Here is a 14,883-nt window from a genome sequence, read left to right as displayed (position 1 = left end):
CCCCGGGCCATTTATTCAACAGGCTCTTGGGTCAGTATTACTTTTTGTATATTTACAATGTTTTCAAGGAAATAAGTCAGAACTTGATCCCCAGAATGTAAGGCATAGATTTTTCTGTTCTTAATTTGTAATCACAAGGAAGAAATTAATTTTAGAGTCAACCCCAAATTGTAGGGCCCTTAACTATTTCAAATGTAAAAATAGAACAGTGCTAAGATAAGTATTTTCAACATAAGGAAAGACATGAAAACCCATCCACTGGTTCTAACACTAGCTACAAAGCCAAATCTGGGAGGCCAAATGTAATCATTCTGTATCTGCTTACACTCTGTCCATAAGTGTAAACATTTATTTTTCTTCTAAGGGGAAGAAAGTTAATTCATACGGCAAGCTAAGGATCTTCCGATATACTCTTAGAAGTGTTTTAGACAATCTGTACAAACTGTTTTAAGTTACAGATCAAAGTCTGGGCATTCTCTTTATGATGAGAAGACAGGAAGAGAATGAATCTGGCTTTTAGGATGTTTACGTTACAAAAGGTGCCATTCAAGTATAAAATGTTTCTAAAGCATGATAATCATTCCAAATGAAAGATGAAATATTCATGATTTAGTTTTTCAGTAGATGAGTTATTTTACTAAGTCACTGGGAATAATAATCACATTAGAAAAATCTATACTGAGAGGCCAAAAAAAGAGGATTCTGTGTCCTTAATGACTTAAAATGACACTATAGAAAATGAAGAAAAGGAAGTAATATTACTAAAATATTAAAGCAAATAAGTGAAAGGGAAACAAAAATATAATACTATATATACAATAAAATTTCTCCTTTTTGTATGATATAAATTTATACTTAGAAAAACACAGGCTATTTAAAAAATGAAAGGGTGAAAACCAAGTATGTGTTTTACAATTAAGGATGAAAGGACTCTGTAAATATTACTTCTGATTATTTTCCAACTACATTCAGTGAGATAATCCATCCACAGCACTAGTATAATACCTGGCATAGAGTAAGCACTCAACAAATGTTACCTGTTTTTATTATAAAATTTTTAGAAATCAATGCTTTTCAAGACTGAACAAAATATTAAATATTAAAATAGTGTTAAATACTGAAATAGTAAAGTATTTTCAAATTTATATACCGTGATAATTGACTTCTTTGGTATACAGTTCTCTTAAGTTTTGGCAAATGTGTAGCATCAGGTAACCACCACCACAGCCAGTCTCCAAAATTCCCTTGTGCTGCCCCTTTGCAGTCACACTCCTATCCTCTGGCCACTATTGACTATTAGACACTTCGCCTCTATAGCTTTGACTTTTGTAGAATGACATATAAATTGAATCATACAGATGTAGCCTTTCGAGTCTGGCTTCTTTCATTTAGCAAAATGCATCTGAGACTCCTTCATGCTATTGTGTGTATCAGCTGTTTGTTCCTTCTTATTGCTGAGTACTAGAACCTTGTATGGATGTACCGCTGTTTTTCTGTCCATTCATCTCAGACGAGTTTTTTAACAGGGTATTATTTTACTTCACTCTACTGGAATCCAGTGAGACTCAAGTCAGTCAGCTGATGTTCACTGAGCACCTACTATGTGCTGAGCACTGTCCTGGGCACTAGCAGCAAAGTAAATCCCAGTTAGCTTAGATGTCATACCAAACACATTTTTAAAAGGTACAATATGGCTAAACTTTGATAAATCTGATTTTAGGGTCATGTTTGTACAGTCTTCTGAATCCAGAATTTGTATTATGAGTAAAAAAGGAATACTTAAAAATTTTTTTCAACATTACCTCCCGTATATATTCCTCCTGCTCTTCTTTAAGAGTCAGCTCAATGAAGATTTGTTGCAGCTTTTCATTACAATAATTAATAATGAACTGCTCAAAGCTGTTGTCCTATATGGAGAAAAATGAAGACAGCCTTATAAAGCAAGCCATCGGCGCTCCCATGACAATGCCACTCTAACATCTCATTCCACGAGAAACACCACACACGGTCTTGCAGACCTAACCGCGGCCCAGCACACAGCTCCTAGACAGAGGCTGGCACATTGCAGGCACCCAAGAAACGATTCATGAGTCAAGTGAATGAATGAAGGATACACAAGTTACACACTATTTGGAGAATGAAGAATTTTAGTTGACAAATAAGCAGCCCACACACATGGTAAAAGAATGAGAAAGAAATACATTTCCCCCTAGAGGATCAGCAAAGAAACAGTGAGATTCAACATCTCTGTCACCCAAGTTCTCAATCTTCCATTCTCAACTCTGTAGCTCAAGAAAGTCTTTCTGACCTGACTTCTTACTCCCCTACTCAGGGTCAGATCCTTCATTCTGACACTTACATACCAGCACTTTTGAAAAATCATGCTATGTGTATACATGTGTGTACATGTGCATTCGCATGTATTGATTAGTATCATATTTATCTGTCTCTCTAGATTGTACATTTCTTAAGGGCAAGGGTTGACCATATATCTCTTGTTCACCAATGGAAGCCCATGCCTGCAGCACCTTGTACCCAGCAAGCACTCAGCATGTACTGGCTGACTAAATGAATGAAGTGCCCACAAAATACAGACTCAAGGGAATCAGCACATCAAAATCATCTCCTAGCTAGAAACTCTCTCCTCTCAGAAGGGTCACACATTTATCACTCTTATGATTCTCAGCAGTGTCTTCTTCGTATCAGTTATTGCCTGTGAAGCTCCATGCCTACGTCATTTCTGAACGATCTGCAGGGCTTAACGTATTTCTGTACATATTGAGGGCACAAATGCATGTCTGTTGGATGAATATACTTCACCAAGAACCACACCATCCCAAAAGAGGTAGATCTAGCAATAAAACTTGTTATTTTCACCTCTATCCCCCTCTTTGCAGAGAGAGGAGATGGTGGCAGTGGGAGTGAGAGATGGTGACCCCACCACTGATAAACCAGACTCTTTTCCCACTGAGGTGGCCAGTCCTGGCCTAACTGGCTATGAGGGTTCACCTGTAACGGCAGAAGCTCGCCACTCCCTGTGAATACAGAGCAGCTGCCTTCAAATCTTTCCATAAATGATGAAATCAAAAGTCAAAGACTTTCTTGAAAGTTGATCTTTCAAAATCAAGTTTGGTGCGAGCAGGACAAATTGTAAAATGATACCTAGGATGTATTATCTCACCACACGCCTTCCTGGAAGGTGGCTAAGGATTTCTAATCACTAGTGAACTAATTAATCTGGGGAGATTTTAAACTCAAAACCATAAATGACACATAAAATACATTATCACTGACTAATCTTTTAATGTTAAATGTAGTCGAAGATAAAAGTTTCTTTCTTTGTTTTAAATCCTGAAGGTTCTTACTTAAAAGGCACACATTTATCACCAAAACGTTCAACAAATATAGTCCTGGACACAAAGGTCATTTCCCCAGTACTCATTTTCACGTTACATTTTAAAATCCATGTGTTCCCATCCTCAGAGCTTAACAATTTAGACCAGAAGCTGAAGTCAGTCTGATATAGATGCCTTACAATCAGTATAAGGCCATTTCTTCATGAGAAAGTCTGGCTTTCTCAGTTTGGTGAAATATATCCCTATATAGTGCTACTACCCCAAATTAAAACTTATAAATAAAACTAAAATCTCAGTGACTTATAGGAGCAGATCTTTGGTTTTTTTAGAAAACAAATTCATGGAGTAAATCCTTTCTGTTATTTAACAGGTCTGTGCCTATGGAGCTATTTAGACAAAATTATGCTAAATTTTCAAATGGCAACTAATGAGGAGAAGGGAGGGGAGAACAACTGGTGTCTCTGACACAGTATATGGCTGTGAATAGCTGGAGGTACGCTTCCAGAACAGGAATATGAAATACACACGAGCAGATTAGAAACCAGAGGCAAAGCTTCACAATTACAACACAACCTAAGGAGTAAGTCTGAGCTAAAGTAAATTTCCCCTCCATTTTTATAAGTTCTTATATGAATTCTGTATTTCATATCCACACACAGTTAATCAATGGTCATTTACTGCAAACTTCACACAGTTGGAGAAGCTATTAACACAGGAGCATGCAACAGACCGGCACTGCAAACGGTTCATACTTACTGCATTCTGGTGCACAAAGGGACAGATTACACAAAATGCAGTCAGTTCTCAATTTGCAATAAACTTCTAAAAGTAAACACTCATTGACAGTTATTCATCGGTGCAAATGACAGATTTTATCATCCAGGCTGTATTTCTTTTTTTTTTCTTTATTTTTTTGGCTGCGCCCCACAGCTTGTGGGATCTTAGTTCCTCGACCAGAGATTGAACCCAGGCCCTCGGCAGTGAAAGTGTGGAGTCCTAACCGCTGGACCACCAGAGAATTCCCCAGGCTATATTTCTGACTGGCATAAAACTTTAGATCAAGACACGTGTCCTATCATCTCAAAAGACAGGACCACGATACCTACGTGTGGTATCTGAATTGGGGTTCTGCTAGGTGAGAGCTATTCAGGATAAAAACAGTCTGACTGAAATAATATACCATATAACTCGCTGGAAGTCCTAAGGCTTCAGAATCTAATACTCCTAATGCTAAATTATCAGGAAAAATAAAATGTGTCTGACACATCCACCAAAAGACTCTGGGACAAAGGCAGCTGGCAGGTCACCCACCAAAAGAGTGAAGAGATTCAGCAAGATCCAGGGCATCCCCCCTTTCCCACCACAGCGACCCACCCCTGTGCTGCATGGGCTGTACCCCCCTTCAAACACAAACAAGAGGGAAATGAGAGCGTTCTGAAGACAGCCTAAGAACAAAAACTTGACTCTCTGACCTGATCCTGCTGCTTAAAGAACAAAAACCAAAATCAACAGCACAATCATTAGGGCCAAAACCAGCTGACTTCCCCACAGAAATACCTCAGCCTCTACTGCAAACCTACCTCACAGCCCCCAAACATGTCATGAGTCGTCAGAGCGATTCATTATTGCTGAAAATGAAGGCAATCACATTTCCTCTGATTAACGTTTAAGTTGTTGACAGTGTCCAAATTTTTGGGAAATGAGACTTCACAAATCATTAAAAATAAATTGCAAAAATTTATAATTTGCAGAAAATTAAGGAAATGTCTGGTAACAGTCCATAGAGCTGCAACCTGCACAGGTCCAATTTCTTCATTCATACAGGCATTAAATATCACCCGGTTTTCCCACTCCCCTTTATAAAATAGCTAAACTGGGTCTAGGAACCATCCCTTGAATATGAAGGCACCAAAGCAACTTGATATTTGGATGCTTTTTTGGTTTGTCAAGAACTGTGTGGGTGGCTGGCAGTCCCCGAGCCGGGCTCGCTTCTGCACACGGCAGTCCCATGAATCAAAGTCTCCAAAGGAGGAAGCAGGCAGGAGCTGAGGGCTCCCATGTATGACTCACCTCCTCTCCCTCCAGTCTGCTACCCATGCTCCATGCATGGAAGTTTTCTCCATTGTCTAAAGCACATTTATCCTTCAAGACTGAGGGATAAACTCATACTCCCAATAAAGTTCATAACTAGTTTATACTCGTGTCAACCATGAGCTCTCCACTTGGAGTGATTTTGAAAGAGGGAACAAAAGTACTGGCCTGTTACCATATTTGTATATTCTCAGCAAAGAAGGCTAATGACGTCTTACACTCTTTAAGAGAGATATTTAAACCTTATACTCTTTAAAAATAATGTATATTGAAAGGAAGATGTAAAATAAAGGAGGCAGCTCCATCACCGCCGTCATTAGGATGGTGGATGGGAAGGAATTTGCAGGTGAATATCATGTAGAAAACAGGTGGGGGTGGGGGGTGGCAGTTCAAACACTAAGATCGTGACTTATTTCAGCAAAAAGTACTATTAATTACATATTTAACTGATGTTTCTCATAGCTCAACACTTTCGTCTGAGGTCAAATTTTGGACATAAGTTGGGTGGGGGGTTCCATATTTTACATACAATGTAAAATACATAATATTTTATTTAATGTATTATGTCTCTTGCATAAGAAATGAAATGGTACATTTATCCAAAAGTTATAAAACTTTGTAACGGCACTGTTTTAGAGGAGTTGGGCTATATTACTGCTTTAAAATGTGCTGTTGGTCTTAGCAAAGATTTATTTGGTGGAAAGCCCTTGGGCAGTCCCCATTTATAATGCTGTTCCTACAGAAAAATACAGTGCAATTAACAATCCATTTTAAAAAATCACAAGGTCAAGAAATGGGCCCTAAAACAAGAACCACTTTTTTTTTTTAAGAAAGTAAACTTTAAAAAAAAAATCCTCAAAATAAGAGAAAAACATTTAATATTAGATATTCTCCTTTTAAGACATTCACAAAATTGAATGACTGGCTGAAGTTACAGAAAACTTCCCTTTAAATATGTAACATTTTTCTTCTAGGTACATACTCAATTATGGTCAATTTTAGAAAAATATCAATAGCATTATAGTGCTCTTAAATATTTTTAAATAGGTTTTGATTTAAAAAGTTAAAGCAACAACACTGATGAACGAGCATATATATATTATGAACCATATTAATTCTCACCATTTTCGTTCTAAAATCTACTTTAAATTGTCTCCTTTCTCTTCAACTACAAGTTCTCTAGCACATAAAGGACAAAATTAAAGGCAAAAAACTGGAACAAAAAGTGTTGTCTGTAACTAGAATCAATTTTTAAAAAAAAAATATTTTAGAAAACGAATCCTATAATCATGAGACGAACCTACCAGTTGGTCTTACACTGACGCTTCCCCACCTATTAGATTGTTTTATTTGAAACAATCATTGCACCTTGCCTATCACACCCTTACTGTATATGGCCACTTTCAACGAGGTTGTAAGGGCAAGATGAATAAGAGTGCCTGAAACCAAATAACTAGCATTTGGCCTGTACAAAACTAGCTCGATCATAAGAAAAGTGAAATACTCAGCCACTGCTGTCCTGCTTTGGTCTACAGGACACTAATAGATTTCCCCAGTAAACTACCCATCCATTCTAAGACCTATCAGATAAGTACTTAGAAAAAAGTTGAATCAATTTAGATTGCCCAACACTGTTTTGAATTTAATTTCACTTTTTAAAAGAATAGCACTTGTTATTTTATGGAGATGCTATAAATATTCCTCAGAGATCTAAGGCCATGTTTTCAGTTATAAGAATATCCAAACTGAATTGTGTAGAATTGGAGTATCTGGATTATAATTCTCTTCCTTTGCAAAACTGGATATGTTCTACCAGGATTCACAGCTAGATTTTTCTCCTAAATGAACTTTAATTCACTTCACCTTATTTTCGGTATCAACGTTCCACTAATCTGTTTTCCAAACTGACATCAGCTTACATGCGGCCAGCAAGGCAAAGCTATTCACCCAGCTGGCACTGGAATGTTTTGCAGTCAAATGCATGTGTCATCATCCCATGGTTTAATGCATCAGTTTCCCTCTTCCGTTTAGAGACAGACGAAAGTAAATGAAAGGTTTCCACCAGCTCAGCTGAAAAACGTTCTCATGGGAACTGTCAGTAGGGTCAAGAGGCAGAATTAGAAACATTCAAACAAATTTCTTCTAGTGTCCTGTCTAATTTTTAAAGTGATGCCCAGGGCTCTCCAAAAGGCAGGATCTTAATTCCTGCAGTCAATTTTCACTGAAGAAGAAAGGCGGAATTTTCTCTATAATCTATCAGTTTATTTTCACTTGAGTGGACAATATCATAGAAATTTTCATTTTTGCATTTATGTGGATTCTGAATACTTCCTCTTGAGTCATACTCTGAGCCCTTGTACTTCAGCTTATGGTACTTTTAAGTCCTTAATTATCTGGGTTCCTAGTGTTCAACCCTATGAGCTTTGACATTTCCATGCGTTCCAATTTTGCTGAGAATCCAGGAAAATGTATGATAGCATCTGGGGTATTTATGTGAATAAATTAAAAGAAAAAAAAAGTTTCTACTTCTGTATCAAAAAGCAGGTAAAAGTATCTTAAAAGTGCCCAACCAAATCTCTACTCTACCTTCCCCCCAAATAAGTTTATTTATAAAATAAATAATACATAAATAGATTATTGAAAATCAAAATGTTTGGGAGTTTAACTGAGAAGGTTTAGACAGGAAAATGGAGAGAACAATTAACTATCATGAAAAACAAATCCGAATTCTCGCAAGAAACTGGGGGAAAAAACCCCAAAGCATTTATTGCATGGAGAAGGAAAATTAACTTCTAAAGATTTTATGGCCATCATAAGACTTGCTGTAGACATATGACTGGTTGGATTTGGCCTTGGCTGAAAGGTCTGCTTAAAAAGAGTAAAAATGTAACCTGCTTGGTTTTAGGAATATTATATATACACAGATTAGGTTTAGGTTAAGATGAACTGTGGGTGATGTAGGATGTTTTACAAGGGCATCTCATGCAGAGGTCAAACAGCAAGAACACCACATATGTTTGGAATTTACAGTTCACGCTGAAGATTCCCATTTACAAGAGCAGTTGGTCTCAACCTTGACGGCACACTGGAACTACCTGGGAGCTTTAAAATACTGCTGCTCGGGCCGCACACCCTGAGGTTCTGATTTATTGGTCTGGGGTGTGGCCCAGACAGCTGAATTTTCAAAAGTTCCCCAGGTGATTCCAACATGCAGCTAAGTTTGAGAAGTACTGAACTGGAGTGTATTCTTCTGAAGAAAGGAAGGAAGAAGACTATTTAGAAACATAATGCAAGCATTTTCATGAAGTCCGTAACTGTAACAATGTTGAGAAAAATGGTGATATAACTTGCATAAGGAAAGGATGTTCAGAAAGACAGACTTGTAGAGAAACTTGAATTAACCGTAAGTGAAAAATATTCCTGGATTGCTAAAGGGTGTTTCGCTTAGTGCCAGGTTACAGGATGTTTCCACTTGGAACATCTAAATTCTGTTCTGATTAGGTCTGTAGCAAACACTTTTAAAAAGTAATCTAGGGCTTCCCTGGTGGCGCAGTGGTTGAGAATCTGCCTGCCAATGCAGGGGACACGGGTTCGAGCCCTGCTCTGGGAAGATCCCACATGCCACGGAGCAACTGGGCCCGTGAGCCACAACTACTGAGCCTGCGCATCTGGAGCCTGTGCTCCGCAACAAGAGAGGCCGCGATAGTGAGAGGCCCGCGCACCGCGATGAAGAGTGGCCCCCACTTGCCGCAACTAGAGAAAGCCCTCGCACAGAAACAAGGACCCAACACAGCCAAAAATAAATAAATAAATAGATAGATAGATAGATAGTAATCCAGTTTCCTGATTAGAGTTTCCTACCAAATAGGATGTGTCCTCAGCTGGCAACAGAACCACCATCTTAGGGCCAAGACCATAAGCTCCATGCAGGCAAGGAACATCTTTGCGTTGCTTACCACTGGCATCTGGCTCATAGTAGGCACTGAATAAATACTGGGGAAATGACTCCCTCACTTATACATGGTCAAATTGCTCATGAGGTTTAACTCAGTTCCCTGAGGGCTGTGGGTGTCTCTCTTGCCATGGCTCATTAGATCTTACTGGAAGATGAAGCCAAGCCAATGTCCCATCATGACCCCATTATCCTATAAAAAAACGTTTCCATGTATTGTGACATGATATTAAGCACCTGCCTATTGACAAGGATCAACAAATTTTTTTCTGGCAAAATAAAAATAAAATCAGTTTCTTTGATTTTAGAAATATCATTGAATACATCTTTCCCCCCCCACCCCCAACTTTCTAGTGAGATCTCTGCTTTTGCCCTATTCATGAAACACCTAAATAAAGATCAGCAATGTGCCAGGTAAGAAATCTCTTTCCCTGCCAACTGTAAAGAATGACTTTAGCATTTAGTGCCCATTTAGTGACAGGAACCTGAGGTCTTGCTAGAAAGAAACTAATTTTAGCACCATGACTTCTGAGTCTACTCCAGCAATCCTCCTAACTCACAAATCTCAAATTCTTCCTCTTACCAAGGGACTGGAAGCTTTCCTTTCCAGAGTCTGCTAAAGGGACACCAATATAAGCAGACACTGTACTGAAGGGGAGTTTTCCAGGGCAGCACGAAGCACAGGTGTCTCCCACATTCTGCTACCAGCACACAGATGAACTCCGGGAAGGCTCCCCACGCTGCCCCAGGAGCTTAGAATGATGCCAAACGTGCAGAAATAGGGAGCATCAGAGACTTAAAGCATTTGGGTTTTTTTCCTTATTTCCAGATACTGGGAACCATGTGCGTTTGGGGAGAAAAGTGAAGAAAAGCCCTGTAGAAGGCCTTTTATTATTTATCAAGGAGGCCTAAGGTTTAGATCCTGAGTCTGACATTTAGTAGCCATGTAACCTTGAGATAGTTACTTGACCTTCAAAGCCTCACTTCTTCTATAAAATAAAAATAATAATAGCAGCTACTTCATGAGACTGTGGTGGCAATTAAATCAGACAACATACATAACCCCACAATCCTTGCATATAGTCAGTCCTCAATAATTATTTACCACTAGCTATTAAATATGGGACATGGTAAAGCAAGGCGCAGGCGCTATCACCAAAATAAATGTTATAAGAAAAAGGCATTTACTAGGAAGGCCTGGCCGAGCGGCAGGAAATGGGCTGATGTTTTTCTATGACTCTGTGAACCTGATAACTTGAAACATGTAAATTCTTTGGGTGGTCATTCTGGGTAGGGCCGGGTTGTTTAAAGGAATTCACAAATTACTTATGGGGAGAGTTAAGAAAGGAGAAGCCTGATCTACTCGTTATTTTCCTGAACCAAACTGAAGCACCACTGCTAAAAGTGAGAATAAGAGTTTTAAAAGCTCCTTAAAACAGCTTCTAAATGTCAAAGTTAGCAAGGGGGTGAACAGGAAATTCTAATATAAGTCTATAATGTTTAAATATTTAACTTGAAATAAGCATGGAGTCTTTTTTAAAATTTCATTATGACCTTCAGCAGAAATTTTTTTTCAACCTTTGCAGCAGAACTCATCAGATCACAGTTGTACGACACTTGGATAAGACCCAACAAATCATCTAATACAGAACCTCTCTGCCTGAGTCCAACAGAGATGAAGTGACCAGCTCTGGCCAGGCCATGAGCTCTGGCTCTCCCACTCCCGGATTTTTTCATGGCACCATCCTACCTCACTTTCAAGCAACCTACAAATGAACAAATGACTACAGACATAATGTCCGTATACCTTGTTGGAAATTTCACAGTAAGAATTTTGAATCTGCATTTCAAAAGTCAAGTACTAATACAAGGAAGTCTTTTTAAATAGCACTGTCTCCAAAATGTTGGATCTCAGCACTTAAAACACACACACACACACACACACAGTTACATCTTTACAAAAGTTATTTGTAGATTTAAACATTTAATTATATTAAATACTGTCTATCGAATGCATGATTTAATCTCCAAACTGTTCTACATTAACAAAGACAATACAAAAAAAAAAAAAAAAGCAGCTCACCTCAAAAATTTCGAAGCCATAAATGTCCAAAACACCCATGACCTTCTTTCTCACTTTTGTTTGTGCCTTAAAAATAGTTTCAAATTGAAGGGTTAACTTAAGCATGAAATATAACACTAAAAGCATACCAAGGAATATAGACATATATTACAAGTTAATTGTGTTTCAGACCTAGAAGAATATAATTTAGTTGTTTTTAAATGTATGAGAGAGGACGCTGGTATGGAATCTTCCAGAAATTGTAATAATAGATGACTTATTTAAAGAAGGCATGACTATGCCTTCTTTATTAGATACTTAATTATAAAAAAGAGATCACTGAATCTTACAACAGGTAGGGTCTTTCAAAATCCCCTAGTCCAATACCCTCATTTTACTGAAGAACATATTAGTAGCTAGAGAGGTCAAGTGACCTCTTCAGCCAAGTGTGTACAACTAGTTAGTAGATCAGTCACAACCAGGACCTGGGATGCTGTCTCTCACAGTTACTCTGCAAATACCATTAAACTATTCACCAGTGAGATTTCTTATAACACACATGGCAAAACAAAATAAGTAGAACCACTGACAAATTTCAATCCTAAACTAGGTAAATTCTTTTCAAAGAACAATCTCTGTAAGTGGTACTCAATTACCTGATTATAAAATTAAAGTGTCTTTAATGTGTATACTCTGAATACCATTTATTACAACTGATTTATTTGTTTATAGAGATTCAGTACCTTAATGCTTTCATTGATTCGATTTACCAACCATGAAAACAACCTGCTGTAGAGGTTTTTAGCCAGAGCATCACGGGCATAATAAGCCTATTAAAAAGAAAAAGAAAAATGCAATACCCGCAATTACCACAATGCTTAATTTCAATAAAATAATGAAGTTTTTAAAAAGATATTGAAAGCTCTTTTATTTCAAATTTCTTTTCAAGAGCGTTTTTATTGTACTCTGGATCAACAGTCAAGCCATTAGGAAAATTGGGCAAATTGTTTATACCCAGTTATTATACGTTTTCACATCCCAGGAAATCAATTTTAAATATTGCAAAAGCTTTCGCCACAAAGATATTAATCTCAATGTTATGGAACAGAGAAAAATCACAGGCAATTTAGAAGTTCAACAACAGGGGCAGAGTAAAATAAATAAATAAGCACCTATTGGACGGGAAGTTACACAGTCACCACAGAATGATAGTTATAAAAATTAGATAATGAAATGAAAAATCCTTGTTATGTTTTGTGACAATAAAAAATTACATATTTATTATAATATCAACTAATTTCTTTAAGCTACTACATGTAGGAAACTCAAAAGGATATACATTAAAATGGTTTTGACTGATGGGATCTGTAAATATTTTTCGTCATTCAGTCTTTTCAGCATTCAAAAAAAATCTTTCGTAATAAGCAGTAAAACAATACATTGTTGGATAATACTTTGTACAATAAAAATAGAGCCCTTTTACTTGCTTATCTATTTGTTTGAAAGCTGTTCATAGCTACTTGACAAAGAAGAGGTAGAAGACATATGTCTCTCTGATCTTGACTTAGAATGCAAAGGCTGGAGGAAAGTTGGGTTTGGTCAGGAGAACCTAATAGCCCTTAAACATATAGGGTGCCGAGGGTGTGCAGGAAGTACTAATTATATGTCTGAAACCAGTGCTCCGGGGGAGGCCTGGAGATGGGCGGCAGCAGCCCAAAAAGTAACAGGCCCCAGGGGAGGAAAGAAGAGGTTTTGCTGCTGTTTTCAACACTGGACATATGTGTGTGTTTCATTGCTTATAAGTAGAAAGTTGGGCATTACAGTTAAAGTAAACCATTATATTTTTATTTCATAAAGAACACAATTTATTGGATTATGTGAAAATTATTTCTCTGCAATTCTTCCTAAATGAAGTGTAACAATTTTAAAAACAGACTCACTCCCCTGTTGCAAGCAGTGTACTACAGCTGGAAAGAGAGTACCTTTTCCCTTCATCTGATACTTCCGTGCTAATCCCAAACCTTGCTCCCTAAGTCTCAGGCAGCTACTCCAATGAAGGTTAGAAAATCCACCCAGAAGTTGGTAAAAAATAGAACCTGACTGTCCAATGCTATACATGGACATGGAGGGGGGTGGGAGAGTGCGTAAATAATTCCACAGCAGAAAATGTATGTAAAATGCTGACACAAAGAAAGAAGCCTTAATTAAGATGGATACCCTTTTTCCAATACCCCTTCTTCTAGTTTTTATTTTCTTGAAATAGATAATTTAAGTGTCTAGAGCAGTGCCTGGCACATAGTAAGTCTACAGGTATGCTTATAATTATGATATTTGAAGTATCCTCATTCTCTACTACTGCCTCATGAGACTACATAATTCTTTCTTAATCCTTTCTTCTTGTAAATTCAAGTTATCTCCAAACACTACTTATTTGTAAACAGACCCTATTTCATCATCATGTCATCCAGCCTTCTTACTTGTATGCTATCTGCTTCCAACAAACCACCTTTTCAGTATGCAACTGAACTAAGAGTGACAACTTATTCTGGTAAACGGCTTTATAATTTTTAAAGTGTATCCACAGCCAATATTAATCTTCCTTGCTACCTTCAAATACTTATTCCAGAAGTCTGAAACTCAGATGCTTTCAGGGACTGAACAATAGAAATGAACGGGAAACAGTGGGATCTTAGGGGGCTGGAGACTGCATTCCAGGTTAAAGGCACTCAACTTCAAAATTTAAAAAGCAAGCTAACAAAACAGAAAAACCAAAAAACTACCCTTTTCTCAAATATTCATCAAATAAAATACACCTATTGAGCTACATCTGGCCGCAGGGGCTGTCACTTTGCTACCTGTAACTTCTTGAGTCTGATTCATGCCACCTAATCTCCACAATAATATCCTCCAAAGTAAGGGCAGGAAGGGTTACTCCCATTTAAGGATCACGAATAAGGTGTGTAGACATGAGGGAAGACGCCGAGGATGCTGACTTGCCATCTCAGATTCTAAGCACAAATGAAAAGACTGAGTTTCTGCAGCTGATGAAGCTCTTAGAGAAAGATCCCAGGTGGAATTGCTTCCGTGATGACCACTATCAGGCATGGCCCAGGTCAGTATGGTAACTGGAGACACAGAGATGCACAGATGTGGGGTCCGCCCTCCGGGAGCTTACAGCAGAATGCGGGGGGTCAAACCAAGGAGTCAAACAATCAAAGGGCAGGTTCCAAGGGAGTTTGCAGGAGAAAAAGTTCAGAGAAGGAAGACTCTGGGGCCTATGTGATCAAGGAAGGCTTTCTGGATGAGGTGCAATTAAAGGACCATTTAGACAGCAGAAGGAATTAGCAATGACATGAGCATGGGGGATAAGCAGGAGCAAAGGGTTAGGGCTAGGTAAAATAAGGTAAAAATAAGCATGGCAT

The 14,883-nt window shown here is 38.0% G+C and overlaps 1 protein-coding gene across 3 annotated transcripts in view; it reads right to left on the bottom strand.

Annotated features, from left to right (window-relative positions):
* Positions 1–14,883, bottom strand: part of MYO1B (myosin IB) — a 184,936-nt gene that overhangs the window by 38,190 nt on the left and 131,863 nt on the right. For all 3 annotated transcript variants that reach the window (XM_059928387.1, XM_059928389.1, XM_059928390.1), the window contains exons 12-14: positions 12,205–12,291; positions 11,483–11,548; positions 1,803–1,907 (exon numbers count right to left, since the gene is read on the bottom strand). In XM_059928387.1, the coding sequence (XP_059784370.1) occupies positions 1,803–1,907; positions 11,483–11,548; positions 12,205–12,291 (258 nt within the window). The remainder of the gene's footprint in view (positions 1–1,802; positions 1,908–11,482; positions 11,549–12,204; positions 12,292–14,883) is intronic.

The sequence above is a fragment of the Balaenoptera ricei genome, chromosome 7 (genome assembly GCF_028023285.1).
Source record: "Balaenoptera ricei isolate mBalRic1 chromosome 7, mBalRic1.hap2, whole genome shotgun sequence".
Taxonomy (NCBI): Eukaryota; Metazoa; Chordata; class Mammalia; order Artiodactyla; family Balaenopteridae; genus Balaenoptera; species Balaenoptera ricei.
Note: the sequence above shows the minus strand (reverse complement) of the source record. Positions and strands in the feature narration are given on the sequence as shown.